The sequence below is a fragment of the Oryctolagus cuniculus genome, chromosome 10, assembly GCF_964237555.1.
Source record: "Oryctolagus cuniculus chromosome 10, mOryCun1.1, whole genome shotgun sequence".
NCBI classification, from domain to species: Eukaryota; Metazoa; Chordata; class Mammalia; order Lagomorpha; family Leporidae; genus Oryctolagus; species Oryctolagus cuniculus.
This window is the reverse complement of record NC_091441.1, coordinates 115,734,110-115,761,628: the sequence shown is the minus strand read 5'-3', so window position 1 is coordinate 115,761,628 and position 27,519 is coordinate 115,734,110. Positions and strand designations below refer to the sequence as shown.

General features: G+C 53.1%; 1 protein-coding gene across 11 annotated transcripts in view; it reads left to right on the top strand.

Moving 5' to 3' along the window:
• Nucleotides 1-27,519, top strand: part of ATG7 (autophagy related 7) — a 221,684-nt gene that overhangs the window by 76,809 nt on the left and 117,356 nt on the right. For 10 of the 11 annotated variants that reach the window (XR_011379654.1, XR_011379655.1, XM_070051104.1 and 7 more), the window contains 3 exons: nt 2,130-2,245; nt 7,915-7,990; nt 22,071-22,151. Coding sequence is in view for 8 of the 11 variants with exons in the window: in XM_070051104.1 (XP_069907205.1) it covers nt 2,130-2,245; nt 7,915-7,990; nt 22,071-22,151 (273 nt within the window). In the remaining 3 variants the exon portion in view is untranslated. Of the gene's footprint in view, nt 1-2,129; nt 2,246-7,914; nt 7,991-11,837; nt 11,978-22,070; nt 22,152-27,519 lie in introns of all 11 variants that reach the window. The other variant, XR_011379656.1, reaches the window with a different exon arrangement.

Sequence of the window (27,519 nt, the reverse complement as noted above, 5' to 3'; positions counted from 1 at the left end):
TGGCTTTGCATCAGTGCAGTGCGCCGGCCGTGGTGGCCACTTGGGGGGCGAACCAACAGAAAAAGGAGGACCTTTCTCTCTGTCTCTCTCTCTCTCATTGTCTAACTCTGCCTGTCAAAAAAAAAAAAAAAAAAAAAGAGAGAGACCAACTGGGGCGGGGTCAGGTAGAATGTTGTCATCCCGCCGTGAGCTTGGATTGGCACTGTCAGCTATGCAGCTGCACACCACTGCTGTGGAAAGCCCGGCGAGGAACCAGCGCCGACTGGCTCCTGACAGCGCTCAGCATTGTCTCAGGGCGTGGCTGGTGAAGATCGCATTGCGCCTGAGGAGTCTAAAGACCCAGGTTGCACTCAGGCCCTGACGTTCCCCGTGGGGCATTCCCAGGAGGTCTCTTAGGCCCCTCCACACCCTTGCCCTGCACAGAGGGAGCGGGGCGTGGGCGTGGGTGTGGGAGCCTGAGCAGGCAGGAGCGCCGTGTGTTGCAGGTGGATGTGGAGCAGTCCTGTGGTGCAAGTGTCCCATGCGGTGCACCACGCGGCCGAACTCCGCTGGGACGCTGCGTCTGGTGTTCTACCTGGCGGCACGGCAGAGAGGGAGGCACTCTTGCCCTTCAGCTCAGCGCACAGTGGGCCGGCGGGAGAGAGCAGGGCCACGCCGAGTGGGTGGGACGGCCCCCGGCTTTCATGGCACCCCTCGCGTCAGTCCGCGGGAGGGGCCGTTTATCAGAACAGAGAATAGTTTCCAGGGAAGCAAACAGAGACGTTGTACCCTGCCCTCCGTTGTCTCCTCCTTTTAAAACGCATTCCTTAATAAGCCAAACCCTTGCGAATGACTGGCTTTTATATCCTGTCCATAGAGAGAAGCTGGGGGCATGTGTACCCCCTCTTGGCGGGTGGGGGCAGGACACAGCTGGCCCTGTTATTTCTTTGTTGCCAACAAGTAGGATGAGACTTTTGCAACAAAGTCACATCTGTTCATGAAAGTGAAAGTCATCCCATCAACCCCTAAATTTTCCCAGAATCAGAATGTTATGGTCTCTTAAGTTGACCCAGTGAAGGCTTGGGTTTGGAGCTCTGGACCCCTCTCAGGGTGGTGAGAGGCACGCGGGAAGCCAGGACTGCAGGTAGCAAATTCTCGTTGCTGAGTTGAGGCCCAGCCGAGGGCGGCAGGCAGGATCCCTTGCACCAGTGAGGTCGCGGCTCCTCCTCTGCCTCTGTGTCTGAACTAGCAGGCACAGAGGAGCTGAGTCAGCGAAGGAGCCCGTGAGCAGCTCAGCCCTCCTTTTTGGTTGCTAGTCCCCAGTCTGCCGTGTGCTTAAGCTACTAATCCTTTTTAGAATGTTGTCTCATTTGGTTACCTAAGTTCTATATTCTGTTTACCTTTTTAAGAAGTGTTTGTTTATTGGGGCAGGCATAGTGGCGCAGAGGGTTAGGCCACCACTCAAGATACTTGCCCCCCATGTCAGAGTGCCATTTCGGTCCCAGCTACTTTGCTTCCAGTCTGGCTCGCCGTGTGTGTGCTGGGAGGCAGCAGACAATGGCTCAAGTACTTGAGTCCCCACCACCCACAAGGGAGACCCAGGTGGAGTTCCTGGCTGCTGACTCAGCCTCATCCAGCCGAGTCGTTGCAGCCATGTAGGGAGTAAACCAGCAGATGGAAGATCTCCCTATCTTTTTCTTTCTATCACTCTGATTTTCAAATAAATAAATAGATACATACATCCTGAAAATGTTATTTATTTAAGAGAGTATGTACTCCTCTCCATTGGTTCACTCCCCAAGGTTGGGCTAGACAAAAGCCAGGTCTCTCACCTGGATGGCGGGAGCCCAGGTCCTTGAGGTATGACCTGCTGTGTCCCGGGGTGTGCATCAGCAGGAAGCTGGAATCCAGACGGAGCCAGGACTCAGACCCAGACTCTCCTGACATGGATGCAGGCGTCTTAGCTGCCAGGCTAAATGCCCGCTCGGCCTTCTGTCTTCATCCTCCCGAGCAGGGACTCTGCGGCTGGATCTGCTTTGTGGACCCTGAGCGCCTGGTTACACAGCACAGCTCTGTCAGGGCGGGGGATTGGGGGCTGGAAGTGCGTGGCCTGGAACTCCCTGCACACACCACTGCGTGTCTTTCCGCAGTCTACCCGAGACCGGACCTTGGACCAGCAGTGCACCGTGAGTCGCCCGGGACTGGCCATGCTTGCCGGAGCGCTGGCGGTGGAGCTGATGGTTTCCGTTCTGCAGCATCCGGAAGGGTGAGTCTGCCGCTCGGAGACAGCGGTTACACAGGGGACGCGTGGGGGTGCTTGCAGGTCCGTGTCCCCCGTGGTCCTTCCTCAGAGGCCTCCAGGGTTTTAGCACTCTTTTTTGTCCTCAGAAAAATATGACTAAGAAATCCTGGTCTGCTTCTTGGGCCTGAAGGAACTTCCCACGGGGACCCTGAGGCTCCAGCTCCATGTCCTCCCGGAGCTGAATCCTCCTAGGGTTACTTGGCAGCTCAGAACAGGAAGTAGAAAAAGGTCGGAGGGAGCTTTAGGACTTTCCTGTGTTTGTTCTCAGACAGTCTGGATGTTCTTGATCCTGAACTTCGGTCCGGCAGTCCTTGAATCAGTATATTAGAAATGTGTGCAGGTGTCTCAGAGATGAATCTCCAGAGACCTCACACCTGAGGCTCTCTCGTTTGCTGGAAGTTTAGAGGCAGGCAGTCCAGGACTGGTACTGAGCTCTGTTATGCCTTCTGGGCCTTGAGTTCTTTCTTAGTGTCCACTCATCCACTCTCAGCTTTCTTACTTACGAGCGCGGTCACGAGGTGGCTGCCGTGCCTCCATTGTTGCATCTGTGTTCCAGTTGAGAAGAAAAGAATGACCAACAGATCAAAGGTGTGGGCAAGGACCACTTATTCCTTCCCTGCTTCTTAAAAAAAATTATTTATTATTTGAGAGGCAGAGAAAGAGGAGAGAGAGAGAGACCCTATCCACTAGTTCACTCCTCAGATGCCTGCAGTGGCTAGGGCTGAAGGTGGGAGCCAGGAGCACCGTCTCTCACGTGCACAGCAGGAGCCCAGTTACTCGAGCCATCACCACTGCTTCCCAGGACTTACATTAGCAGGAAACTGGAGTCAAGAGCTGGAGTTGGGGATCAAACCCCAGTTCTCTGATACGGGGTGCCAGCCTCTTCACTGCGAGGCTAAATGCCCCCTCCAAGTCTGCCTCCCTTTAAAGAACTTTCCAGAAAGACACAACCATCGATTGCCAGAAAGAGTAGCAAAAAACACTGGGAGTGGGGGGCCGTGACACGGCGCCTCTCTGAAAACAGCTGTGAGAGGACAGAAGAGAGTGGACCGTGGGGAGGCCACCACCAACGCCCACACAGTTCTTCTGAAATTCCTCCAGTTACCTTCACTTTCACATGGTCTGTCGGTATTCACTTGGTTTCTAGCACTTTCTGGTTTTGCTACTTTTCGTTTCTTTCCAGATCTGTGAGTTGTCAACCCGCAGGGCATTTTCCTTCCTCCTGGAGAATCCCCCGGGTATTTCCTTGACAAACACTAGCGGCAGATTGTTTCCGTCTCTGTTTCTCTGAAACTGTCTTTGTGTCTGACAGCAGTTTCCCCGTTTGACGGGAGTGTGGATGGAGAGTGATTGTCCTCCAGCGCTCCGAGAGTCGAGTGCAGTGCATCCGGCTACCCCCCTGAAGCAGTTTGCTTTTGCCCTCCTGCCTCCTCGCAGTAGCCTTTTGGGATGAGCTCATGGCCATGGTTTTCAGCGCCTGCGCTGTGCCTACTCCAGTATTTGTGCCGAGTGTGCTTGCCACTGCCCGTTCCGTGCACAGCTCGACGCTGCCCATCTGTGTGCAACGTCCTCAGCCGTCCTCTGAAAACACCGTGTCCACCCTGTTCTCTCCCCCTCCTTTCTTCTTCAGCTTCAGTTGCGTGGTGGTTAGAATCGACCTGTGTGGTGGTCCTGTTATTTTCTGTTGTGTTTTTTTTTTTTTTAATTTTAATTGAGTTTAGTTTTATTTGCAAGGCGGAGAGACAGAGGCAGACAGAGGTCTTTTATCCGTATGTTTACTCTCAAAATACTCACAAAAGCAAGGGCTGGCCATGCTAAACCAGGAGCCCTGAATACAATGTGTGTCTCTAACATGGACAGCAGCGCTCCTCAGGAACCTCCCAGGGTGCATCAGAAGTGGAGGAGCTGGGACTCGAAGCAGCTCTCCCAGATGGGATGCAGACATCCCAACAGCCGCCCAGCCGCTGTGCCCGACGCCCACCCCCCATTCCCATGTTGTTTTCCTGTTCTTATTGTTCTTGGCTTTTAGTCATGTCTTATGTCCTCTGGGGCCTGTTATTATTTTTGTTTCATTTTTATTGTAGAAAAATTCATATAAATATTATGAATTTATATTTACATGATTTATTATATATATGACATGTGTAAAATAAGTATATATGTGTGTTTTCAGTCAGTTTGTCTCTGCTTACTTCACTATGATGGTTTGCTTTTGGCTTATCTTCTAGTTTGCTAATTTTTTTCTCTTGTGTATCTAATACTTATATGTGTTAAAACCATTAATTAAGTTTTAAATTGCATTGTATATGTTACATCTGCAATTTTCATTTAATCTTTTCTACGTTTGCTGTTCTCTTCTGAAATTGTCATTTTGGTCTTTTTGATTCTTTGACAACATTTGGTCTTGTCTCTTTAGTAAGTCCTTATCAGTTATCTCCATTATCTGGGTCTCCCATGGGTATTTTCCTATTGTCCTTGTATTTCTTGGCTTTTAGTCACGTCTTGTCTGTTTATACGCCTGTTATTTTTCTTTAATTTCTTATTATGGAAAAAGTCATATAAATATTACAAGACTATGTATATCTGTAACATACTTATATATTAAGTTAGTGTGTGTGTGTGTGTGTGTGTGTGCACCACCAGCCTTAGCAGTTACTAACACGTGGTCGGTCATCAGTTATCTATACTGCTGTCCACACTTTGTTTCTCCTCATACTGGCTTGTTTGAAAGCAAATCCCAAGCATAGCATTTTATTTATAAAAATGTATCCTTTAGTCTGAAGCTCTGCTATGTTTACTTTAAAAACTGGAGGTGGTTCCTTAATACCGTCACACGTCCAGTTAGCATTTGCATTTCCCCAGTTGCTTGAGCGTGCTTGGCTATTTCTGGCTGAGTGCTGGACATTCCACACAAAAAATCGTGCAGGTGACGAGGCTGACATTCTGTTCTTCAGGCTGCTGGGCCGAGGGCCCCGGCAGCCCTCGAACACCGCGACGCAGCGGGGCCGCTCTGCTTCTGGTCCTCCCTTACTCTGAGAACGCGGCCCCAGGGCCCAGTGCAAATCCTGGGCTGTTTGCCATGAGTCCAGTGTTCCGCTCCGTCAGTGGTCAGCAGCCGCCGGAGGGGAAGCTCCCCTTCACGGTGTCAGGTTCACCTCGTGAGCTCCTCTTGGCTCGCAGGTCTGGGCTCGGCCGTTCTTCCCTCTCTCGGTAGCTCTCTGCTGCTGCCAAGCAAAAGTGTTCACACTCTGTCTAAATTTTTTATTTATCCCCGGTGGGAGGGTCGGTCCTGACCACACAAGCTTTTAAGATGTGGTATGATTCTCCGAGCGCTCACGGCGTACTAGGCTTTCCTGAGAGAAGAAACCTGAGCAGGCTGGTGCTGTTTGTTTCAGGGGGGCCCTTGGCGTTCTCATAGCCTGCGTGTGGAACACTTTACATGTACTGCATTCCAGATAAAAATCAGCCCAGTGTGGACTGGACAAGCAGGACAAAATTTAATTTAATTTCAAAAACAGAGTCAATGATTTGTTTACTTATTTATTTTTAAAGATTGATTTGTTAACTTGAGAAGCAGAGTCTCAGACAGAGGGATAGAGAGGTCTTCCATCCGATGGTTCACTCCCCAGATGGCCGCAACAGCTAGAGCTGGGCCGATCCAAAACCAGGAGCCAGGAGCTTCTTCTGGGTCTCCCACGTGGGTGCAGGGGCCCAAGGATTTGGGCCATCTTCTACTGCTTTCCCAGGCCATAGCAGAGAGCTGGATCGAGGAGGAGCAGCCAGGACTAGAACCGGTGCCCGGGTGGGATGCTGGCAATGCAGGTGGAGGCTTAGGCTACTACACCACAGCACTGGCCCCGTAGTCAATGATTTAAAAAAGAAGAAGAGAGAAAAGAAAGGAAGAAAGAAGAAAGAAGAGAATGTGGTGCCTTCAGATTCTCGCTCTCTGGCCCTGACTCTGCTGTCAGGTGTCCGATAGTCAAGCCACACCTGGCTGTGTCGCTCATGTGCCGTGATTTATTTCATTTTCCAAGTGCTTTCCACAGTGCTCTCTCTGTGCCAGGTCCCATTCTAACACTTTACAAATATCAATTCATGTAACTCTGGAGCTTAGCAAACCTATTAGGAAATAACTGTTATTACTGACACTTAAAAACAAATGTATGTGAGGGGCAGAGAGAGAGAGAGTAAATCCCATTTGTGGTTTGCTTCCTGAGTATCTGATACTGGGAACTGAGAGCAGTCCAGGTGTCCCACAGTGGCAGGAGCCTAATTACTTTTTTAAATTTATTTATTAATTTGAAAGGCAGAGAGAGGGAGAGGTATCTTCCATCCGCTGGGTCACTCCTCAGATGGCTGTGACAGCCAGAGCTGGGCCAGGCCAAAGCCGGGAACTTCTTCCAGGTCTCCCACATGGGTGCAGAGGCCCAGCTCCCGCTTTCCCAGGCCATTAGCAGGGAGCTGGATAGGACATGGAGCAGCCGGGACTCAAACCTGCACCCTATGGGGCGCTGGCACTGCAGGTGGACGCTTAACCTTCCACGCCACAGCACGGGCACTTGAGCTATCAGCCTGTCTCCCAGAGTGTTAACAGGCATGTTAACTGCTAGACCAAATGCTCCCTACTCCTGCTGTTAGTCCCATTTTTGGTGGGGAAACTGAGGCATGGTAACGGTAACCAAGTAGCCAGGATTCACGGTGTTGCTCAGTGGAAAGGCTGGGATGTAGCTTGGCCAGTGTGACGCCAGGCTGTTTGGATCACTGTGCTGTGCTGTTGATAATACAGGCAGGGAGAATCATGTTTTTGAAAGATTTGCTTTCCTGATTCTCAAAAAGTCAGTGTGCAAACTCTCAAGAATACCATGGTTATTGTGCAGCTCAGAACTTTTCTAGATGGTTAGAATATGGCCTCTGTACACTTGTGGTCACGTATGTAACCAGTGTAGACACTCCAGCAGCAGTTTGTCCGCTTCTCGTCTTGGTCGTCTGCCGTAGCTGCCCCTGCCATGTGGTCTCTTACCAGCTCCTGACAGGAAGTCTTTGGGGTGCAGGTTCTGAGAGCTGATTCTGGGCTTCCTTGACCAAGCCCTCTGCCTGCCTCTTCTGTGGCACAGGTAGATGGCACCTTCGCTCAGGGAGGGCTACGTTAATTAATTCTTCCTCTGCTTCTGTGGTCTTTGTATCAGTTCAGGAAACTCAGAAAGTTTTCTGCTTCAAAGTTGCAATACAAAAATATGCAGTGGTGTTGTGCAAGACTGTCCCAGGTTGAGAGAGTTAGTGTCTGTTGGCTTACCATGCACCACACATTGTTCTGGGCCGTTTGTTAACACACTCCTGACTGGCTGGTCCCAGCCGCCGTGTTCCTGTCTTGCACATGGCGGGCGGACGCCCAGAGGAGTGAAGCTGCTTGCCGAGCGTCGCAGCTCTGGTCTAACTCCAGTCCACGCATTTTTTTTCTTGCTCCTGTGCCCTCCCTCCCAGGGACGTTCAGGTTTGCCAGCTTACGCTGCTAGGCAAGGGCTTTTTGGTCGTCTGCCTTCGTGCTTGGTGGCAGCCCCAGGCGCCTGGTCCTCCTCACAGGGGTTCTACGTAGCGTGAAGAAGCCAGCAGCGCTAACTGTTTCCTCTCCCCAGGGGCTACGCCATTGCCAGCAGCAGTGATGACCGCATGAATGAGCCTCCGACCTCCCTTGGGCTTGTGCCTCACCAGGTTAGTGCTGTGTACGTGAAGTCCCAGCTCTGGACGTCATCCCTTCAGCACACGGGGAAAGCGGGGGGCATCCCTCTCCCGTCAGCAGTGCAGGCCACCTCCCGTCCACCCCACTGACACCCTCCAGCTGGAGGCCAGAGGCGCTCCATGCTGCAGGCTGGGGACGAGAAGACCTCATGGACACAGGGATGGGAGCAGCTTGCACGTCTTCCTTGTGCTCAGCATGCTGCTTAGAGGCCTCGTCATGGACACGAGTGGGAGAGCAGGCAGGCACGGACCCCGCCAGCCTGTGGCTAAAGTGCCAGGCTGGTAGTTACGGTGGCCTTCCTTGGCCAGGCCACTAGCCTTCCCTGAGTCTTAGTCTTCATGGCTGTAAATGATAATGATCTCATCCGGTGGCTGGAGAAGTGCGTGTAGTGGGTCCGCACGAGATGATGCCTGCTCTGTCTTTGCTGTTGTTACTAATTCTGCCCACATAGAAAGGCTTCGCAGGGGAGCATGGGAAAACCCTGGGAAGTGTGCAGTGCCACCACAAAGCAGGTGGCGTATTCAGGAAGCTCCATCCCCTAAGGAATGAAAAAAGAGCAACAGTAGGGCAAAATGTGGACTTCATGCTGCCTCTTTTTTTTTTTTTTTTTTAAGATTTATTTATTTATTTGAAAGGCAGAGTTAGAAAGAGGTGGAGGCAGAGAGAGAGGTCTTCCATCCACTGGTTCACTCCCCAGATGGCCGAAATGGCTGGAGCTGGGCTGATCTAAAGCCAGGAGCCAGGAGCCAGGAGCTTCTTCCCGGTCTCCCAAACGGGTACAGGGGCCCAAGGACTTGGGCAATTTCTTCTACCGCTTTCCTAGGCCATAGCAGAGAGCTGGATTGGAAGTGGAGCAGCTGGGACTTGAACCAGCACCCATATGGGATGCTGGTGCTGCAGGCTGGGGCTTTAACCCGCTGCATCACAGCACCGGTCCCTCGCACTGCCTCTTCAAGGGACTGTATTTCTGGAGGAATAAAGAGCAGTTCCAGTCTCGTGTCCAGGTTCTGGGTGTGTGTTTCTGCTCAAAACATGAGCGCTGGCCCCATCAGCACAGTTGTGACTGGGCCACCAGTCCCATCTGGGGACGCTCGAGGGCGCACTCAGAGCGGAGTGGCTGACCCCACTCACACTTGCCTCTCTTCCTCCCCACTGCCCGCCCCCTGTGCCTGGGTCTGCCCTTTCATTCTCCATACCAGATGGCCATCAGAAAAAGGGAATGAGTTGTCCCAGGTCACACAAAAAGCTGGGGATGAGGCCCAATCCCAAACCAAACCTGACCTTAAAAAAAAAAAATTGGGGGCTGGTGCTGTGGTGTAGCGGATAAAGCTGCCGCATGCAGTGCTGGCATCCCATATGGGCTCCGGTTCGAGTCCCAGCTGCTCCACTTCCAATCCAGCTCCCTGCTATGGTCTGGGAAAGCGGTAGAAGATGGCCCAAGTCCTTGGGTCCCTGCACCCATGTGGGAGACCTGGAAGAAGCTCCTGGCTCCTGGCTTCAGATCGGCTCTTCTCCAGCCATTGTGACCAGTTGGGGAGTGAAATAGCAGATAGAAAACCTCTCTCTCTCTCTCGCTCTCTCTCTCTCTCTCTCTCTCTCTGTCTTTCTGTCTCTCCTTCTCTCTGTGTGTAACTCCAATGTTCAAATAAATAAATGAATCTTTTAAAAAAAAATTGGGATTTATTTACTTATTTGGAAGGCAGATCACCAAGAGAGGAAGCAGAGAAAGAGAGAAATCGTCCATCCCCCGGTTCACCCCCACATGGCTGAAACAGCTGGGGTTGGGCCAGGCTAAAGCCAGGCTGAAGGACTCTGGAACTCCTTGTGAGTCTCCCACGTGGGTGGCAGGAGCCCAGGCACTGGGGCTGTCTTCTGCTGCCGTCCCAAGCACATTAGCAGGGAGCTTGACCTGAAGTGGAGCAGCCATGTGGGATGTCAGCCTGGCAGGCGGGGGCTGTCTAACCTGCTGTGCCGCAGCACAGCCCCACACTCGGCCCTTCGACTGGTGTTCTCTAGAGCTTCTCTGAGTGGCAAGAGCCCTGCCTGCGTGTTGGGAGGCTTGGCTTCCAGGCACTGCCCTTGCCCCTTGTGCTCAGCCCCCCAGAGCGGACCTTCCGCTTGCATCTCAGTAAAAGCAGGTGCTTTTCTTTGTGTCCAGAGTGATGTAGACCACAGGACCCTCTGCAAATGTGACCCTTCCCCGAGCCTCACACAGACTGGCATCTGTTAGACACGTGTGTGTAAATCCTTCCTACGGGGGCGTGTGCAGTAGGACCTGGCAGACCCTGCAGTGACAGGCAGCTCCCACGAGGCAGCTCACTCCCGAGCCGACCTCTGCGCTTCCTGCTCCCGATCTCCTCCACATCCTGTGCCGGGCTCCCTGCCTTCCTCCTGGCCTGCAGGTGCGCCCACCCACTCTGAAAAGGGTCGGAAGTCCCTTGGCAGCCCCTGTCCTGCGCTGCCTCCCCTCCCTAAGTCCTCCACACTCAACTGCTGCAGCTGTGGTTCCTCCATGCCCGAGCCGGGGACAGGACGGTCCCCGAGGAGGGACCAGTGTTAAATGCGTGCACCCATGTTTTCACACTGCCATGGCAACCACACCCTCCCGGCGAGTGTTTCTCATTCACCAGCCCCTCAAGTTCCCTTCCCTCCCTCTCAGATGTCTGAAGGATTATTTTAGTGGTTGGCCATGTCTTCATCTGGCCTCTCAGAGACTGAAGAATAGCACGGCCATAAATGGGAAAAGCCCAGTTTTGTGCCTGTGTGTATGTCATTACATTATTTCAAGTTTCAAGCCTTTATTTTTAGCTTCTTTCTAAAAAAGAAAGTGGAGAAAGAACTTGACAGATCAGAGTTGGGTGGTTCTCATTCGTAGGCTTCAGACAGCCTTTTGTGGCCTGACGTGGAGTGAGTCCATCAGCGCCTCTGTGTTCTGATGAAGGGGGCGTTGTCTCCGCTGAAACACCGGGCTGTGTGGCATCGCCCACTGCAGACACCTGAGGTGGGCCGTTTCCTGTCGGCGCAGCCTGGGCAAGCCCCTTCGTGTTCTTGGTACGCGGAGAACAGCCAGTGAAGTGCCTGGGCTCATTTCTCTCAGCTCCCTGAAGGAGAAGACTTGTTCACTGGCCCCTGTGCCTGAGGAAGAGTGGAGCAGTGGCCATCCCTGCCCTGAGACCCGCAGGCCCCACGTCCACTCACTGTGTGACAGGGATACGGCTCCCTGCTGGGGGACTCACTAGCTGTCCTCTGCGTGGGGCCCCAGGCAGAATTTGGCCACGTACAAAAGAAGATGTGATTGGGCCCTGAAATTCAGTGAATTTCTGCCTGAAACAGCCTCTTCCTGAATTTGAAAACGGTGAAAAGCTGTTTTAGGTGAGGAAATCGCTTAGGGGCTCTCGACTTCCTGTCCTCGTTTTTTCACTCTGGCCCAGTGTATGGGGAGCAGATTCTGCAGGCGGCAGCCGTGAGGACGAGCTCCTTCCTGCCTGCAAAGAGATTTTTGAAAAAGCCACTTGACTGATGCACGAAGTACATGCAGATAAGCACACAGACCATGAGCGGTTCAGCTCGGTGAACAGGCACAGAATGATCGCCTCGTCTTCCCAGCGCCCAGATGGCAGTAAGATGGCACCAAGCATCCTCAGCCCCTCAGGCCCACCCCCACCCCTCGTGGTGAGCAGCCCCAGGGAGATGGTGTTCTGCTTCGGAACCTCCTGTAAACGGAGTCCTGTGGTGTGCGCTCTGGGGTCTGGCTGCTTTTGTGGAGAGAACTTTGTCATTGTGGAGCTTAGCATGGTCCTGTTGTTTTCTCTGCTTCAGCCAGGATCTTTTATGTAAACGAGGCTGCTGATGGCACGTGAGCCCTGCCAGGCTGGATCCTGTTTCCTCCGTCTTTCTGGTTCTTTGTTGTGAGCATCCAGGCCACTGCTGGTGTCTCCAGGAAGGTGGTTCACAGCCTGGTGAGAAATCTTGACTGAGACAGAAATTCATAGCCCCATGCCTAATGGTAAAAAAACAGGCAGCCTGACTGCCACAACCCACACATCATGGGCCCCCCCCCCCGGCACAGTTTTTGTCTTGCAGTAAATGTACTCTTGGTTCTAACGTCCTGATGAAGAAAGAACCGGAGTGTGTGTGTCCTTCCTCTGGGTTTGGACCTGCCAACTTCCTGGTTCTCACAGGGTCTTGAATTCTTTTTCTAAGTTAGTTACGGGAAAGTAGAACAAAGGCAGAACTAGGGCAGGACCCTGGGAGGACCGTGGCCTGGCAAAGCTGTAAGGGAGGCAGCGCCGAGACGGAGCTGCGGGCTCCTGTGCATCTCAGCCTGCTGTTTGCTTGGCCTGTCTCGGGCTGCACCCCTGTATCCTCAGGCCTTTAGCTTTCAACAGAGGTCTTTTCACTCTGCTCAGAAATGGATTCCTCGGGGTGCCCCAGGGTGAGGTCAGCCCGATGCCCAGGAGGGAGGTTTAGAAGAGGAGCAGCAGGGTGGGTTTCCCAGGAACGGGCTCTCCCTCCCCTTCTAGTGTTGGACCCCTCAGGGTGATGACAGGGTAAACAGCCAGGAAAGTGGGCATTCCTCACGTGATTCCGCACGGCAGCCATTGTGGCTGTGACCCATCCATCCCATGTCCCTCCCCGCCTCCGGCCATCCCTTCCTCAGACAGTTCCCAGACCCTCTCTGTGCAGAGCGCTGTCAGGTTCAGGGAAGTTAAGTGGCTGGCATGGGACGCTTTTCCTTCTGGAGCCACCTAAGGTGGTTGATGGCCCTCTAGTCACTCAGATGCGGTGATTCTCATGCTATTGGGGGCCCTAAGTCCCTGTTTCCTGTTGCTGTAACAAGATACCCAAGGCTGGATGCTTTCTAAAGCAAAGAGGTTTCTTTAGCTCAGTTTTGGAGGCTGAAAGACCAATAGTGGGCAGCTTCGTTGATTCCGCCCCTGGTGAGGGCCCCATAGCTGGATCACAACTGCCCTTGGGCAGGAAGGGCCATGGGCGTGGGGTAGCCTTGCTTTGTAACAACCCCCGGCTGCCAGGACTTCCTGAGTCCCTGCAGGAGCCACAATAATCCCTTCTAAGGGTCGCACCCCAGTGGCCTAACCACCTTGCAGAAGGTCCCCCACTCTGGGGACCAGGCCTCTCCCGTGTGGCCTGGGTATCAGGTCTGGCAAGGCCCGGGCTTCCTCTGTGAAGCACTGGAAGAAGCTGGGCTCTACAGGTAAGGGGATGTGTCAGAGGTCGAAAGCCTGTCAGATTGCAGCCCCTGTTTGAGTAGGAGTGGGACCCAGCTCTCTCAGGAGGTGGTGTCCCTTGGCCCAGCACTCTTGGTACCCAAGTGGGGCTGCCCCCTGTCAGGTGGCACCATGCAGGAGCAGCCTGAAGGCTTTGTGACCATGTACATCGATTGGAACCCCGGCTCCGCTTTCAGGCTCATATCCATCCCTGTATTCTTGATCTCCCTTTACAGAAGGATCTGAGGCAGCTCTTGGCACTCGTCACTCTGAATTGGGGCAGGGTCCGTATCTTGTTCACAACGTGATAAGCTCCTGGAATTAACATCCAGGCCAAATTACAGTCCATTTACGGAGCCCTAGCATTGTCTACACACAGATGAGCCACTTGAAAACATTGGTCTTTGTCGCTCCCCGTCTTCGTGGAGGAACGACACAGGACCCTGCACTGTTCTTTTGTCTGCTCGGCCCTCCCCGGGTTTGCTGATGGTTCTTCCCGGGTTGGCTACTGTCCCTTCCACCTCCATGGAAGGGCGGTTCCCCCTGGCCACTTTCCCCACTTCCGCAGGGGAGCGGCACACCGCCGGCCGGCTCTCTCGGGGGCTGCACAGGTGTTCCTTCAGATAGATGTTCCCCTTAGATGTTCCTCGTGCATGTTGTCTCTCTCCTCCTTTATAGTCCTCTTCCACCAATCCCAACTCTGCTACCCACAAGCCGAGTACGCTGCTCTCCTCCAATCAGGAGCAGGTCCTACAGTTTATTGGTTGAACTGGAGGCAGCTGCGTAGAAGCTGTTTCTCCCTTCTCAGCGCCATATTGTGGGAGAGCAGATGCATAGAATAAGTCTTAATTCCAGCAACAGTCTAGTCCGAGTTGCTCCCCACAGGTCTTATGTCTCACTCTCACTTTGTTTTTTTGTTTTATTTGACACTGATTTTTTATTTTATTATTTATTTTATTATAGACATTGAGAGAGAGAGAGAGAGACAGAGAGAAAGGTCTTCCTTCTGTTGGTTCACTCCCCAAATGGCTGCTGGCACACTGCGCCGATCCGAAGCCAGGAGTCAGATGCTTCCTCCTGGTCTCCCATGTGGGTGCAGGGGCCCAAGCACCTGGGCCATCCTCCACTGCCTTCCCGGGCCACAGCAGAGAGCTGGACTGGAAGAGGAGCAACTGGGACTAGAACCCAGCACCCAAACGGGATGCCGGTGCTGCAGGCGGAGGATTAACCAAGTGAACCACAGCACCGGCCCATCACTTTTTTTTTTTTAATTTATTTATTTGAAAGTCAGATTTACACACAGAAAGAAAGAGAGGCAGAGAGACAAAGAGGTCTTCCATCCGCTGGTTCACTCCCCAGTTGGTCACAACAGCCAGAGCTGCACCGATCCGGGACCAGGAGCCAGGGCCTTTTTCCAAATCTCCCACGCGGGTGCAGGGGCCCAAGGACTTGGTCCATTTTCCACTGGCCATGGCAGAGAGCTGGACTGGAAGTGGAGCATCCGGGACTCAAACCGGCACCCATATGGCATGCCAGCACTCCAGGTGGCGGCTTTACCCACTACATCACAGCGCCGGCCCCTCTCTATCACTTTTAATGAAAAGGGATGCTTATCTCCATCCTAACAGAAACTCCTGAAACTCCGGGAGCAGTGAGTGAGTAGGGGCCGGTTGGGAGGCTTCCCTGCCCTCTGCACTGTTTTCCTAAAGATAACACCAGCTCATCCCCAGCTCAGTTCTTGCACCCCTCGATGACTCCTGTTCTGTAAGGAGAGGCTGGTCGGTGGTGTTGGCCAGAGCTGTTACAGAAGCAGAGAGCACTGTGGTGTGCCTGGGGTTTTGCCGTACTGAACTCCGTCTTGGCATTGCGTTTGATTAAGACTCATGTCATCATCCAACGCCCACGTGGAGCTTGGATTCAAGCCTGATTTCTGTAGACCCTAAGCTCTGGAAACCTCGCAGGGCAGTTGGAAGCTGCTGTGAAGTGCCAGGCGGCAGTTTCACGTTGCAGCTGCGCCTGTGCCTTCCAGAATGGCCGTTCGCCTGTGGCTCTTAGCTTAGGTGAGGTCGGCTCGGTGCTCAAGCTGACTTTCCCGAAAAGATAGCAGGTGAGGCGGCCGCTTTCTGCACCTGACCCATTGGTTTTGCGGTCACCTGGCAGAACTGACTGAAGATGCGTGAGTCCAGCTGCTGGGGTGCAGCCCCCAGGCACTGAGTTCTGTGGTCGGAGGTGTGTTCTCAAGTTCCTGTCATTTCTCCCTTCCTTTTCTTCTTACTTCCTCCTGGTGTTTCAGCATTTGTACCCAGGCTTTAGAGCTAGCAAGAACAGAATGCAGATTCCTGGCGTTGTGGCTCGGTCGTGGTGAAGCCTCAGGCAGGCCCTGTCCCTTGCCTGAGCCCTGACTGCCTCCTGTGGAGAATGCGCAGGTCACAGGCCGGAAGGGAGGAGAGAGGAGCCTGCCTGCTCTGCCCCCACCCCTGCCCCCTGCTCAGCGGCCACGCTCAGGCTGCAGCGGTGCTTTCTGTGGGAGGGAAAAGGCGGAGGGGTAGGTGCTTTAGGGAAGGCACAGGACAGAGGCCGAGACCCAGCTGGGAAGCAGCTCTGAGAGAACCGGAAGGCCAGTGAGCCTGCGGCACAGAGGTTGAGGGGCCTGGCGGAGGCTGCAGGGCCGCACAGGCCGTGTGAAAGGTCTGGAGTTCCAGCTCAGGGGCAGCAGAAAACCCTTCAAGGCCGAGGCCACCGTGTAAACTTTGGCTGCCGGAGATCGGATGGCTCTGGGTGGAACACTGCACTTGTTCAGGCCTCAGCTGAAAGGCAGCCTGGTCTAGGGGTTCTTGAGCCTGACCTTCTCTCGGAACTACCTCGGGAGCTGTTTCTAATTACACTGGGCCAGGCCGCTCCAGAGCCCTGAGTGACTGTCGCTTCTGTCTGTGCCAGCGTGCTCCACAGTGGATCCCGGGGCACAGCGTGCATCACAGCTCAAGGTCTGTGAACGTGTCTTTGAGTCTTGTGCGCCCACCAGCTGCTTGTGTTTGCAAAAAGGACTGGTAACACCACATCCCTGACACCCTCCCTTAGCCAAACAGGTGTTGCTTCCCCGTAGCCTTCTGCCATTGGTTAGACAATGCACAGGTGTGCCTGATGGAGTCCGTCCGCACATGTGCAGGCCTGCGTCTACAAAGGCCCAGCTGAGGCCACTGCTCCCGTCTTCCCTCCTTACAGTGAGGCAGGGTCCTGTCTTCTAAGGCCCTGTTAGCCAAGCTCAGGCACAAGCAAGGGCCACACATTCCCTGGGCTCCTGGCTCAGGCTGCTGGGCCCTCTGTGGGGCCTGGGACCCCGGCATCACAGTTGTGCTTCCAAGGTGCTGTCGTGGCCAGGTGGGTTTTTTAATACTCGGGGCAGCACAGATAGGCTTACTTTCAGGCTGGTTTATGCATAAAGGCTTCTTTTTGTCCCTGGGAGGCTACACAGGACACTGATTCTGAGGACGATTTTGGGGGAGAGGGATGAGGGCAAGAGGGACCTACACTTTGTACTCTGCTTTTGCATTGTTTTGGCATCAAGCTAATCAAGGTCAGTAAACTTTATCGCCATCACCCCTTCCGAGGACTAATGTATATGAGTGAGACGAACCTGTTTTCAAGCGTGGGCCTTTATTATTTCTTCCTTATGTTTTTCTGAATTGGGTGGCAAAAAAACTTCATCCAAGTTTCTAAGGTTAAAAAAAATGCAGGCCAGTGCCGCGGCTCAATAGGCTAATCTTCCGCCTGTGGTGCCAGCACCCCAGGTTCTAGTCCCGGTCAGGGCGCCGGATTGTTTCCTGGTTTCTCCTCTTGGAGTCCAGCTCTCTGCTGTGGCCCGGGAGGGCAGTGGAGGATGGCCCTAGTGCTTGGGCCCTGCACCCGTGTGGGAGACCAGGAGGAGGCACCCAGCTCCTGACTTCAGATCAGCATGGTGTGCCGGCTGCAGCAGCCATTGGGGGGTGAACCCCCGGAAAAGGAAGACCTTTCTCTCTGTCTCTCTCTCTCACTGTCCACTCTGCCTGTCAAAAAAAAAAATCAAGGACAGGAGGCTGGCAAGGTTTGATCCTCACAAGAAGTCCATCTTCCTGCGACCAAGCTCTGTAGGAGGGAGTGAAGTGGAGCAGAGGAAAGGGGTTTAGAGGAGGCTGTTGGAACAGAGGTCAGTTAACTAAAAACTTCAACAGAGCGGAAGCATGGCGGTGGGGATTATTTGCTCTTTTGTCTCCTGTCTTAAGCTGTCTTGAATGCACCCTGCTCTTAGGAGAGCCTGTCAGTTATGAGTGGTAGAACAGGAGTTGAGAGGATGTACCCTGAGCTGTGTTGAGCACCCATGTGGATGGAGAAAAGACTGGGGACATCACTCCATGAAGCCTCTAAGCGTAAATGCTAGCTTAACCCGGGCTCGGCCCGGTGGCCCCCTGGCGGGCTCGTTGTCCTGAAGCGGTGTGGAAAGGGCTCGAGGCTCTTAGCATGTTTCTCGATCCAATTTTCTACCTCGAACAGGTGAGGTGGGTATTGCAGAGCAAACGGCTGGTGATGCAAATAAGGTTCCTAACTGCAGGTGTCCTGTTCCACCTGTTGCAGTTCACCTGCTGGGAACCGCCTGTGGCTCTCTCAGACCCACAGAGACCTTCTGAGTCCGGTTCTAGGGCTTTCTTGTGCATGTTGCTAGGGCATATTGCTTCATGTGCCTTGCACACTTCTGAGTAAAAGGGCTTGGTGAGTGTGTGTTCACCGAAGCCGAGGACACGTTTTTCCCCCTGCTGGAACGCGAGCTGGAGCCTGGCCTAAAGATGTGAATATACTTGTTAGGACTCGGATGAATTTAGACTGCACGGATTTTAGATTGTTCTGAGGTTTCGGTGTGTGTCTCGAATAAAGTGCTAAAGCTTGATGAGCCTGTGCTCTTGCCGTTTTGTCCATTTTCTGAAGGACCTGGGGAGGGCACAGCCTGTGGAAGCTCAGTGTGTGTGTGACCCGGGGGGTTTAGAGCATCGGCAGTGGGACGGGAAAGGCTCCAAATGGCCTGGAAAACAGGAGTGATCCTGAGCAAGCATTCTCAGTGCATGTGGGCACCGGTTCCTGTCCCAGGTGCTCCACTTCCAATCCAGCTTCCTGCTAATGGCTTGAAAAAAGCAGCAGAAAATGGCCTAAGTGCCCGGGCCCTGCACCCATGTGGGAGACCCAGAAGAAGCTCCTGGCTTTGGCTTAACCCAGAAGTGAACCAGCAGGTGGAAGATCTCTGTTTCTCTCTTTCAAATAAGTAAATCTTAAAAAAAAGTACTTAAAATCAACAATGTAAGACAGGCCTCTGGACAGATATATAGACCAATGGAATGAACACTGCAAAAATGAACCCATACACTTATGGTCAGCTGTTGAGATTCAATGGGAAAAGTCTTTTTGACTAGAGTCCCCCAAAGCATGACATTAGATCCTTATATTCATCGAACATACAAGAACTAACTCAAAATAGACCATAGACTTCACGCCAGAGCTGAACTGTGAAACCCTTAGAAGGAAACATCACAAATCTGAATGACCCTGCAACGCTTTTGTATATGACCCCAAGCAACGAAGCAACAAATGAAACAAGAATTCAGCAATTAAAAAAAAATTCTATGCTTCAAGAAGGCGGAAAGATAAATGCAAGGATGATTTGCAAATCCTACATCTCAGAAGAAACTTGCATTGAGAATATATTCAGAATTTACAGTTGGACACTAGAAAGACAACAAGGCGGAGGAGGAGCTCAAGGAGCCCTGGCAGAACTGTGGGACTTGAGGGGTCAACAGATCAGTGCAGCCGGAAGCCACAGTGAGGCAGGGCATCCCGCCCAGCAGGGGGGACCTGGACACTGTCAGAAACAGTGGCAAGTGTTGACAGGGGTGGAGACGTTGAAGCCCCTCCCTTGCTGCCGGGAATGTAATGTAGTGCGGTCACTTAGGAAAGCAGTTGGGCAGTTCCTCCAATACCAGCTCTTTGAAAAGCTGTGGGAAAACGTATTATGTAAGAGCTGTGCGTCCGTTTCAGAAGACTTGCAGCCCCAAAAGCTTATCTCTGGATTCCGTTTTCCAGAGCTTTTTAAGTCCCCTCATATTCAGCCCGGCTACATATGACCCGGTGACTGCGCTCTTAGTGCACGCCCAAGAGGAAGGCGGCTCTGCCAAAGAAAGGCCACAGGAGTGGGGAGCCACAGGAGTGGGGTGCCGCCACCCCTCTGCGTGGTGCCTGACTGAGGGAAGCAGGGTCCTCGGGGCAAGCAGCCACTCACACCTGACCCCATTCATGGGAAACACACAGAAGGGAACGGCAGGTGATTGCCAAGGCGTGAGAAGCACAGTGGGGTCTCAGTGCTTTGGGGCTCAGGGTCTACTTTGGGATGGTGGACTTAGTGGTCATTGTTGGCTGCTCTGAGTCTACACTGAATTGTGGACTTCCGAGAAAGAGTTTTATGGGACGTGACTTGTATCAGAACTTACTGTAACAAACTTACTAAACTCTGTGTTCCAGAAGGTAGAGACGTTGTTTCTAGGTGGAGTGGTGCCGGCTTGATCAGGATGAAAGAGGAGTTTGTGAGCTGAGTGGCTTTGGAGGAAGCTGAGGGAGAGTTGGGAGTCATGGCACCCTGTACGGGCGGGATCAGAAACTCGAGAATGCACCCGAGGGAAGTTTGAGTTCAGCTTAGCAGGTGTTCAGAGCTTGTAGGATTCGGTCCCAAGTGGAGTTGGAAAGGCAGGTTGGACCCAGCTCTGGGAAGGGACAGAGAATGGAGGGCCTCAGAGCTGTGGGTTAGAAAAGTCAGCTCAGCAGAGCGTGGCGTGTGGCGTTCTCCGGGATCTGGACAGCCCACCCTGGGCGCTTTCCCGCGGGAGGCTGTTGGCCTGAGAAGAACCAGGATGTGTTTGGTGCGGTTCTGGGCGTTGCGATGCCAGCTTGGTGAATTCGGAAGTTCTCACACAGACTGTTCTGCTGAGAAAACGCAGCACCGTGCCTGCAGGAGCTGTCAGGGACGCCAGGGGCGGCCTGCAGGCCTCGTGCCTGCTCCTCACTGCCTGTGCTGTGTCTTCCCTTGCTGCGTCTGCCGCTCCCTTCTCTCAGCTCTGCTGCGTCTGCCTGTGTAAGACTGGAGCAGAGAGAACCGTCCACGCTGGAGGCGGGCAGCGCCGTCCCAGCGTGTCTGATGGGAGGTGGGCAAGATGTGCTGGCGCGTTTGCCGAGTGTGAGGCTCGGGGGGAGCGGGAGCGGTCTTCAGGCCTGTGGCTTCTGAGCACTTGGGCGTGTCAGCAGTCCCAACTGTGACTTTCCAGGAAGGTCCCTGTGCTGTTTGAGTGTTTAAAATCATGTATTCACGGCCGTGGCTCTGTTTGAGGTACTGGATTACGAAGCCATCGCCACATTCCTGAGATACAGGGAACCGAAAGATTGTCAGTGTTCGGAGGGTCTCATTTTCCCTCATTTCTGTGAGATTCCTTTGATCTTGGATTACGTTGAAACAACACGGCGTGGTGATAGAGACGTTCCCACAATTGCGATAGGCATTCCTTCCCTGGAGGCTGTGCAGAGGAAAAAGTGTGCACGTTTGGCAGAGAGACGGGCTGGCCACCCGGGGAAGGGTGCTGCTCTCCCGGAAGAGCCTATCAGGCCAGTCCTGGGCTTCCTGTGCTGTGGGCTGCTGCTGGTAGGGTGGCGGGGCGGGGGGGGGGGGGCTCTTCTGCTGCTCCGTTGAGGTTCAGGTTGTGAAGAGACCGAATATTAATGCTGGAAGCTGAGCTTTGCTACCCTGGGAGAGGGAGGAAGGGGGAGGGAGCCAGCCAGCTTTGGGGTCCGAGGCCTTTGAAGCTGGGCCCCGTCGCTGGTTGATTCCTCAGCCAAGTGCCTTCCCCTTTTTGAGGCTGTTTTATCAACATAAAATGGCAGGGTTGGGAAGGTGCAGTGAATTAACCCACAGGAGATGCATGTTTGTCTGAGTGCAGATGCTGAGTGCTGTGGAGTCTTGAGAAATTTTGCCATTCGGCTGGCTAATCTTCTGCCTTTGGCGCTGGCACCCCGGGTTCTAGTCCCGGTTGGGGCGCCGGATTCTGTCCTGCTTGCTCCTCTTCCAGTCCAGCTCTCTGCTGTGGCCAGGGAGTGCAGTGGAGGATGGCCAGGTCCTTGGGCCCTGCACCTGCATGGGAGACTGGGAGGAAGCGCCTGGCTCCTGGCTTCAGATCGGCGCAGTGCACCAGCTGCAGCGACCACTTGGGGGGTGAACTAACGGAAAAGGAAGACCTTTCTGTCTGTCTCTCTCTCACTGTCTAACTCTGCCTGTCCAAAAAAAATTTTTTTTTGCCATTTGTATTTTTAGTAAAACACTTTAATGCCATTCTATAGGTTTAAAAAGCACTTTGATGTAAATATAGTTGTCCAGGCATAATACTGTGAATAGATAATAGTGCTAGTACAGTTTTGTGAATAAAGAGAATGGTTAAAACTGATAGTGTCTGCATGTAAACCAGCTGTAGTACACAAGTGTGTGCACTAGGTGGTGCCATTTCCTCGTCAATATGTTGCTGTTGAAGTTTGCTCCAAGTCAACTGGATATGTATTTTGGACTGTCTCTGCCTTCCTTGGTCCCCAGCCCATCTCCCCTTGTGAGACCCCACCTAACATCAAATTGAATAAGTTTTCATTTATCCCACGTCCAACTCTCACATCTATGGGAGAGAAGCCATGTCCATCATGCCAGGACCCAGAAGTGCATTTCAGAGATGGGGCCTTCCCCAGCGTGATGTGAATTCTTCATTCTGTTTGTTTTTAGATTCGGGGATTTCTGTCCCGGTTTGATAACGTCCTTCCCGTCAGCCTGGCGTTCGACAAATGCACCGCTTGTTCTTCCAAAGTAAGTGGTCCTGCCTCTCAGCCCCAGAGCGAGCCCGGCCACCTCCCACCAGCCAGAGCCAAGAAAACCAACCCCGGCCTTTGTGTGGGGGAGGAGTGGGGTCCTAACACTGGAAAAGGACACTGTGCTCATTGTATTGTTCTCACCGAGAAGTGGCCTGTGGAGACTGCATGGGCAGTGGACAGAAGAAGCCGAGCCAGTGTGCTCTGTGCTGAAGCACGCACGGCAGGCATTTTGGCTTGACCTTGAACTTCGCTGGTCTCTGACCACCCCCTTCTCACAGAGTGGATGGGAGTGGACGGGGACAGGGGTTGTTTGCAGGCAGCCCCGCCATGCCTCCTTGGGAGACCAAGGCCTGACCGAGGAAGCATAGGCAGAGATTAGGGGCCTGGAGAGGGCCCCTTCGCCTTTGATCTTTGCAGAGGCTCTAAAAATAGCGCGAGCAGTAATGGGAACCGGCTGGTGTATCTCACAGCTACAGTGATGGCATCTCATTTTTTAATAGGCTTTGAGAAACTGTCGGAGTTATTTTTACATGTATACTCAGTATGATAGCTGATTTCCTTTTGGGTGTCCTTTTAAGCCTTCTAACACCCAGTGGTTTAACCTGGGCTTTAAAAACTCAGGAGTTTCTGTATAAGCACAGATAGTCGTGTTAGAGTTCTGTGCAAAACAGTGTCATGGTCCTGGGGCCAAACCGCGGCCTCCCTGTTAGAACCAGGGGTCTCGGTGCCCCGCACCCTGAATCTGGCAGGGTGGAAGGAATTCCGTCCTAGAGAAATGGTCTGAGTTGGCAGGCTTCTTCGGAAAACTCTTCTTGGGTCCTGTCTTAGGAGAACGGTCCTGACAAGTTTCAGTGAAAATTGAGCTCAGATTTGATGAACACTGTTGAGAAGTTTGGTTAAACTTAGATGCTCCAGAATTTATTTGTGCTTCAAAAGTAAGCTAAGCCCGTGTCGTCGTCATGGATCGCAAGCGCCCGCGCTGAGGTTTGGAGCTCACTGTCGGTCAGTGATTGCGTGTGAGAGTGAGTGTGTTCCTGCGCCTCTTGGCTCTTTGAGATACCGCACATCTGCGCACGGCAGGGTCTCGGGGAGTCCGGTGTGGCTCTGTCTTGAGAAATACAAGTTTGGGGGTTGTGTGCTCTTTAGAGGGGTGCTTTCTTTTCTTTTTTTTTCCTTGAATGGCTGAGTAGATTGGTCTCAGAATAACTTGACAGGATTGATTTTTGTATGGAAATCATTTGGCACAGGCGCCAGAAGTTTTTCTATGCATTTTGTAGGCCTGGCTGGCCAGTGAAATAAAGATAATCGGGTGCTGTGAGTGCAACGCAAAGACGCCTGGGTTCTCACTCTGAGCAGTTAGCGCTGGCAAGAGGCACGAGAGCACGCGGGTGAGGGGGCTCCCGATAATCTCCTAACAGAGTAGGTGAGGGGGCTCCTGATAATCTCCTAACAGAGTAGGTGAGGGGGCTCCCTGATAATCTCCTAACAGAGTAGGTGAGGGGGCTCCTGATAATCTCCTAACAGAGTAGGTGAGGGGGCTCCCTGATAATCTCCTAACAGAGGGTAGGTGAGGGGGCTCCTGGTAATCTCCTACAGAGTAAGTGAGGGGGCTCCCTGATAATCTCCTAACAGAGTAGGTGAGCAGGGCTCCCTGATAATCTCCTAACAGAGTAGGTGAGGGGGCTCCTGATAATCTCCTACAGAGTAGGTGAGCGGGGCTCCCTGATAATCTCCTAACAGAGTAGGTGAGGGGGGCTCCTGATAATCTCCTAACAGAGTAGGTGAGGGGGCTCCCGATAATCTCCTAACAGAGTAGGTGAGGGGGGCTCCTGATAATCTCCTAACAGAGTAGGTGAGGGGGCTCCCTGATAATCTCCTAACAGAGTAGGTGAGGGGACTCCTGGTAATCTCCTAACAGAGTAGGTGAGGGGGCTCCCTGATAATCTCCTAACAGAGTAGGTGAGGGGGCTCCCTGATAATCTCCTAACAGAGTAGGTGAGGGGGCTCCTGATAATCTCCTAACAGAGTAAGTGAGCGGGGCTCCTGATAATCTCCTAACAGAGTAGGTGAGGGGGCTCCCTGATAATCTCCTAACAGAGTAGGTGAGGGGGCTCCCGATAATCTCCTAACAGAGTAAGTGAGCGGGGCTCCCTGATAATCTCCTAACAGAGTAAGTGAGCGGGGCTCCTGATAATCTCCTAACAGAGTAGGTGAGGGGGCTCCTGATAATCTCCTAACAGAGTAAGTGAGCGGGGCTCCCTGATAATCTCCTAACAGAGTAGGTGAGGGGGCTCCTGATAATCTCCTAACAGAGTAAGTGAGCGGGGCTCCTGATAATCTCCTAACAGAGTAGGTGAGGGGGCTCCTGATAATCTCCTAACAGAGTAGGTGAGGGGGCTCCCTGATAATCTCCTAACAGAGTAGGTGAGGGGGCTCCCTGATAATCTCCTAACAGAGTAGGTGAGGGGGCTCCCTGATAATCTCCTAACAGAGTAGGTGAGGGGGCTCCCGATAATCTCCTAACAGAGTAGGTGAGGGGGCTCCCTGATAATCTCCTAACAGAGTAGGTGAGGGGGCTCCCTGATAATCTCCTAACAGAGTAGGTGAGGGGGCTCCTGATAATCTCCTAACAGAGTAGGTGAGGGGGCTCCCGATAATCTCCTAACAGAGTAGGTGAGGGGGCTCCCTGATAATCTCCTAACAGAGTAGGTGAGGGGGCTCCCTGATAATCTCCTAACAGAGTAGGTGAGGGGGCTCCCTGATAATCTCCTAACAGAGTAGGTGAGGGGGCTCCCTGATAATCTCCTAACAGAGTAGGTGAGGGGGCTCCCTGATAATCTCCTAACAGAGTAGGTGAGGGGGCTCCCTGATAATCTCCTAACAGAGTAGGTGAGGGGGCTCCTGATAATCTCCTAACAGAGTAGGTGAGGGGGCTCCCTGATAATCTCCTAACAGAGTAGGTGAGGGGGCTCCCTGATAATCTCCTAACAGAGGGTAGCTGTGCCTTTCTCCTGCACGCTGGCTGTCAGCGTTACATTGAGGTATCACTTTTTTTGTTGGCAAAATGATTTCCTGTTGGTGGTGGTTGAGAGAGTCCTGCTTTACATAAACAGGCCGCACGAGCTAATGCAGGCTGACGTGGGTTTTCACAGCTGTGCGAGTCCCATGGCGATCCCGTTTCATGTGGTCTGGGTGTTGGGTTTCTTGTGTTCTGAAGAGCTTGCCTCACTGGGGCGCGTTCGTCCTCCCAGCAGAAGCTCGGCGTCTGCTCCCTTGGCCACCTCCTCCCTCGCTCGGGAGACTGTCGTCCCCCATTATCTGCGGGCCCAGCAGCAGGGCTGCGAAATGACAAACCCAATTATGTTTTCATCTCTGTGCCTGTGAGGTTTTCTGACTGCGAACTTAGCATCCTGCTTTTCACTGAGTCAGATCCGGGGCCTCAGCAGGACTTGGGGGAAGGTCCCCGTTGACAGGCGTGCAGTGGGTTTTCCCCTCCAGTGGCTGTCTTGCATTCTCTCCCAGGAGCATCCTTGCTCATGTCTTGGCTGAGGCACAGAGCCAGCAGAGAGGTTGGAGCCGTAGCATAAACTGCTGCACAGTGAGGCTCTCGCGCGTGACCTGGTTGAGAGAAACCACAGTGGTGTGGATCTTGGGCAGTCTGAGCAGGGGTGGAGCACAGCCCGCGCTGCTCTGCCCCCAAGTCCACCGTGGCAGTTTGCCCTCGCCTTGCGCACAGGCAGCTGAGCGGCTCTGTCTTTCAGGACTAATACCAAAGCATCCCCCAGCACAGGTGGGTGTTCCAGAATTTTCTAAATGGTGGTACCTGGAGATTCGTAAAGGCCCCTTTGGAAGCTTAGAGGAAGGGCTTCAGGAAGCTCGTGAAAACCAGTGACAAGGGGACTGTGTGCCCCACCAGCTGGTGAAGCCCTCTTGGGCGAGGTTTTTCTCTCCAGTTGGGTTGAGAGCCAGCTAAGGGGCTTGGGGCCATTGCCAGAAGGAACGGTGTGATGTGGAAACCAGCGTTCGTCAAAGACTTCCTCATGATGCCTCGGCTCAGAGGGAGTGATGCGCCTTTCACCTACACTGTCTGTTGGCTCTCAGGGTATCTGGGGGTAGCTTTCTGCAGTGTTACAATTTCAAACTCTAGAGCAGTTGCAAGATGAACACAAGGAAGTGGGGTAGGGTCTCCACCCAGAGCCACCCTGGACTTGGGCCCGGGGGGTCTGGGCTTCCCTCCCTCCCTGCTCCCACTTCGTCCCTCCTCCACCTTGAAATTTTGGGAGTTAACTGGATTGTTGTGGTCCTTTACAACTGAATACTTGGATGTGAATTTCTTAAGAACAAGGACCTTGTTTTACCTAAAGACCTTGCGAGCTCTAGTGTGGACTCCTTAGCCTGCGTCTGTTAACCTCAGCTGTTCTGTAGAATTTCCCTCCATTTGGATCTGTCTGTTGCTGCCTTTTGATGAGATTCAGGGATGCACTTCCGGCAGGAATGCCAAGGCCATGCTTCATGGCTTCATGTCTCTGGTGATACAGTTTCTCTCCCTAGGTATTTATTTCGCCCTTCCCCCTATTTGTCACTCCTGTCCCTGCCCTGGGAAACCTGACTCCTTGCTAAGTCTGGATTCTACAGAAAGGAGTTACAAAGTCTCCGGCTCGTATTACTACAGAAAATGCATGCAGTAAGGAGAGTTCAGAACTTGTGCATTGTTCTTTTCTCCAGGCACTATTTATAATGGGTGAAATGCATGAATCTTAAGAAAGGAATTCTGTAAGTTTCAGTGAATGCATCCCTCTCCATGAGGCGCACTGCTGCGGTCTGTGGAAGCTACTGTCATTCCCACACCGTTGCAGGGCAGGGAAATCTGTTGAGTATTTTTTTTTTTAAGATTTATTTTATTTATTTGAAAAGCAGAGTTAGGGGGCGGGGCAGAGTGGGTAGAAAGAGAGCTTTCCATCTACTGGCTCACTCCCCAAATGGCCAGGACTGGGCCGGGCCGAAGCCAGGAGATTCATCCACATTTCACACATGGATAGAGGGGCCCAATCCCTTTTCCAGGCCATGAGCAGGGAGCTGGATGGGAAGTGGAGCATCCTGACAGGATGCCAGCATCACAGGCAGTGGCTTCACCTGTTGCCACAAGGCCGGCCCCATCCGTTGAGCCAAGCGCCTGGGATGTATGAGCAGCTGCAGCCTTGTCTGGGGACCCAGGGGTTGTCCAGAAGCTGCCGTCTGGTCTGCGGGGCGGAAGCCAGGCGGGGCCTCGGGAGGCTGGTGTTGCAGTCGTGTGGCTCACCACTCCTGTGAGACTGCCACAGCGGCCTGCTACCAAGATGCAGGCTGCAGACGCGGATCGCACA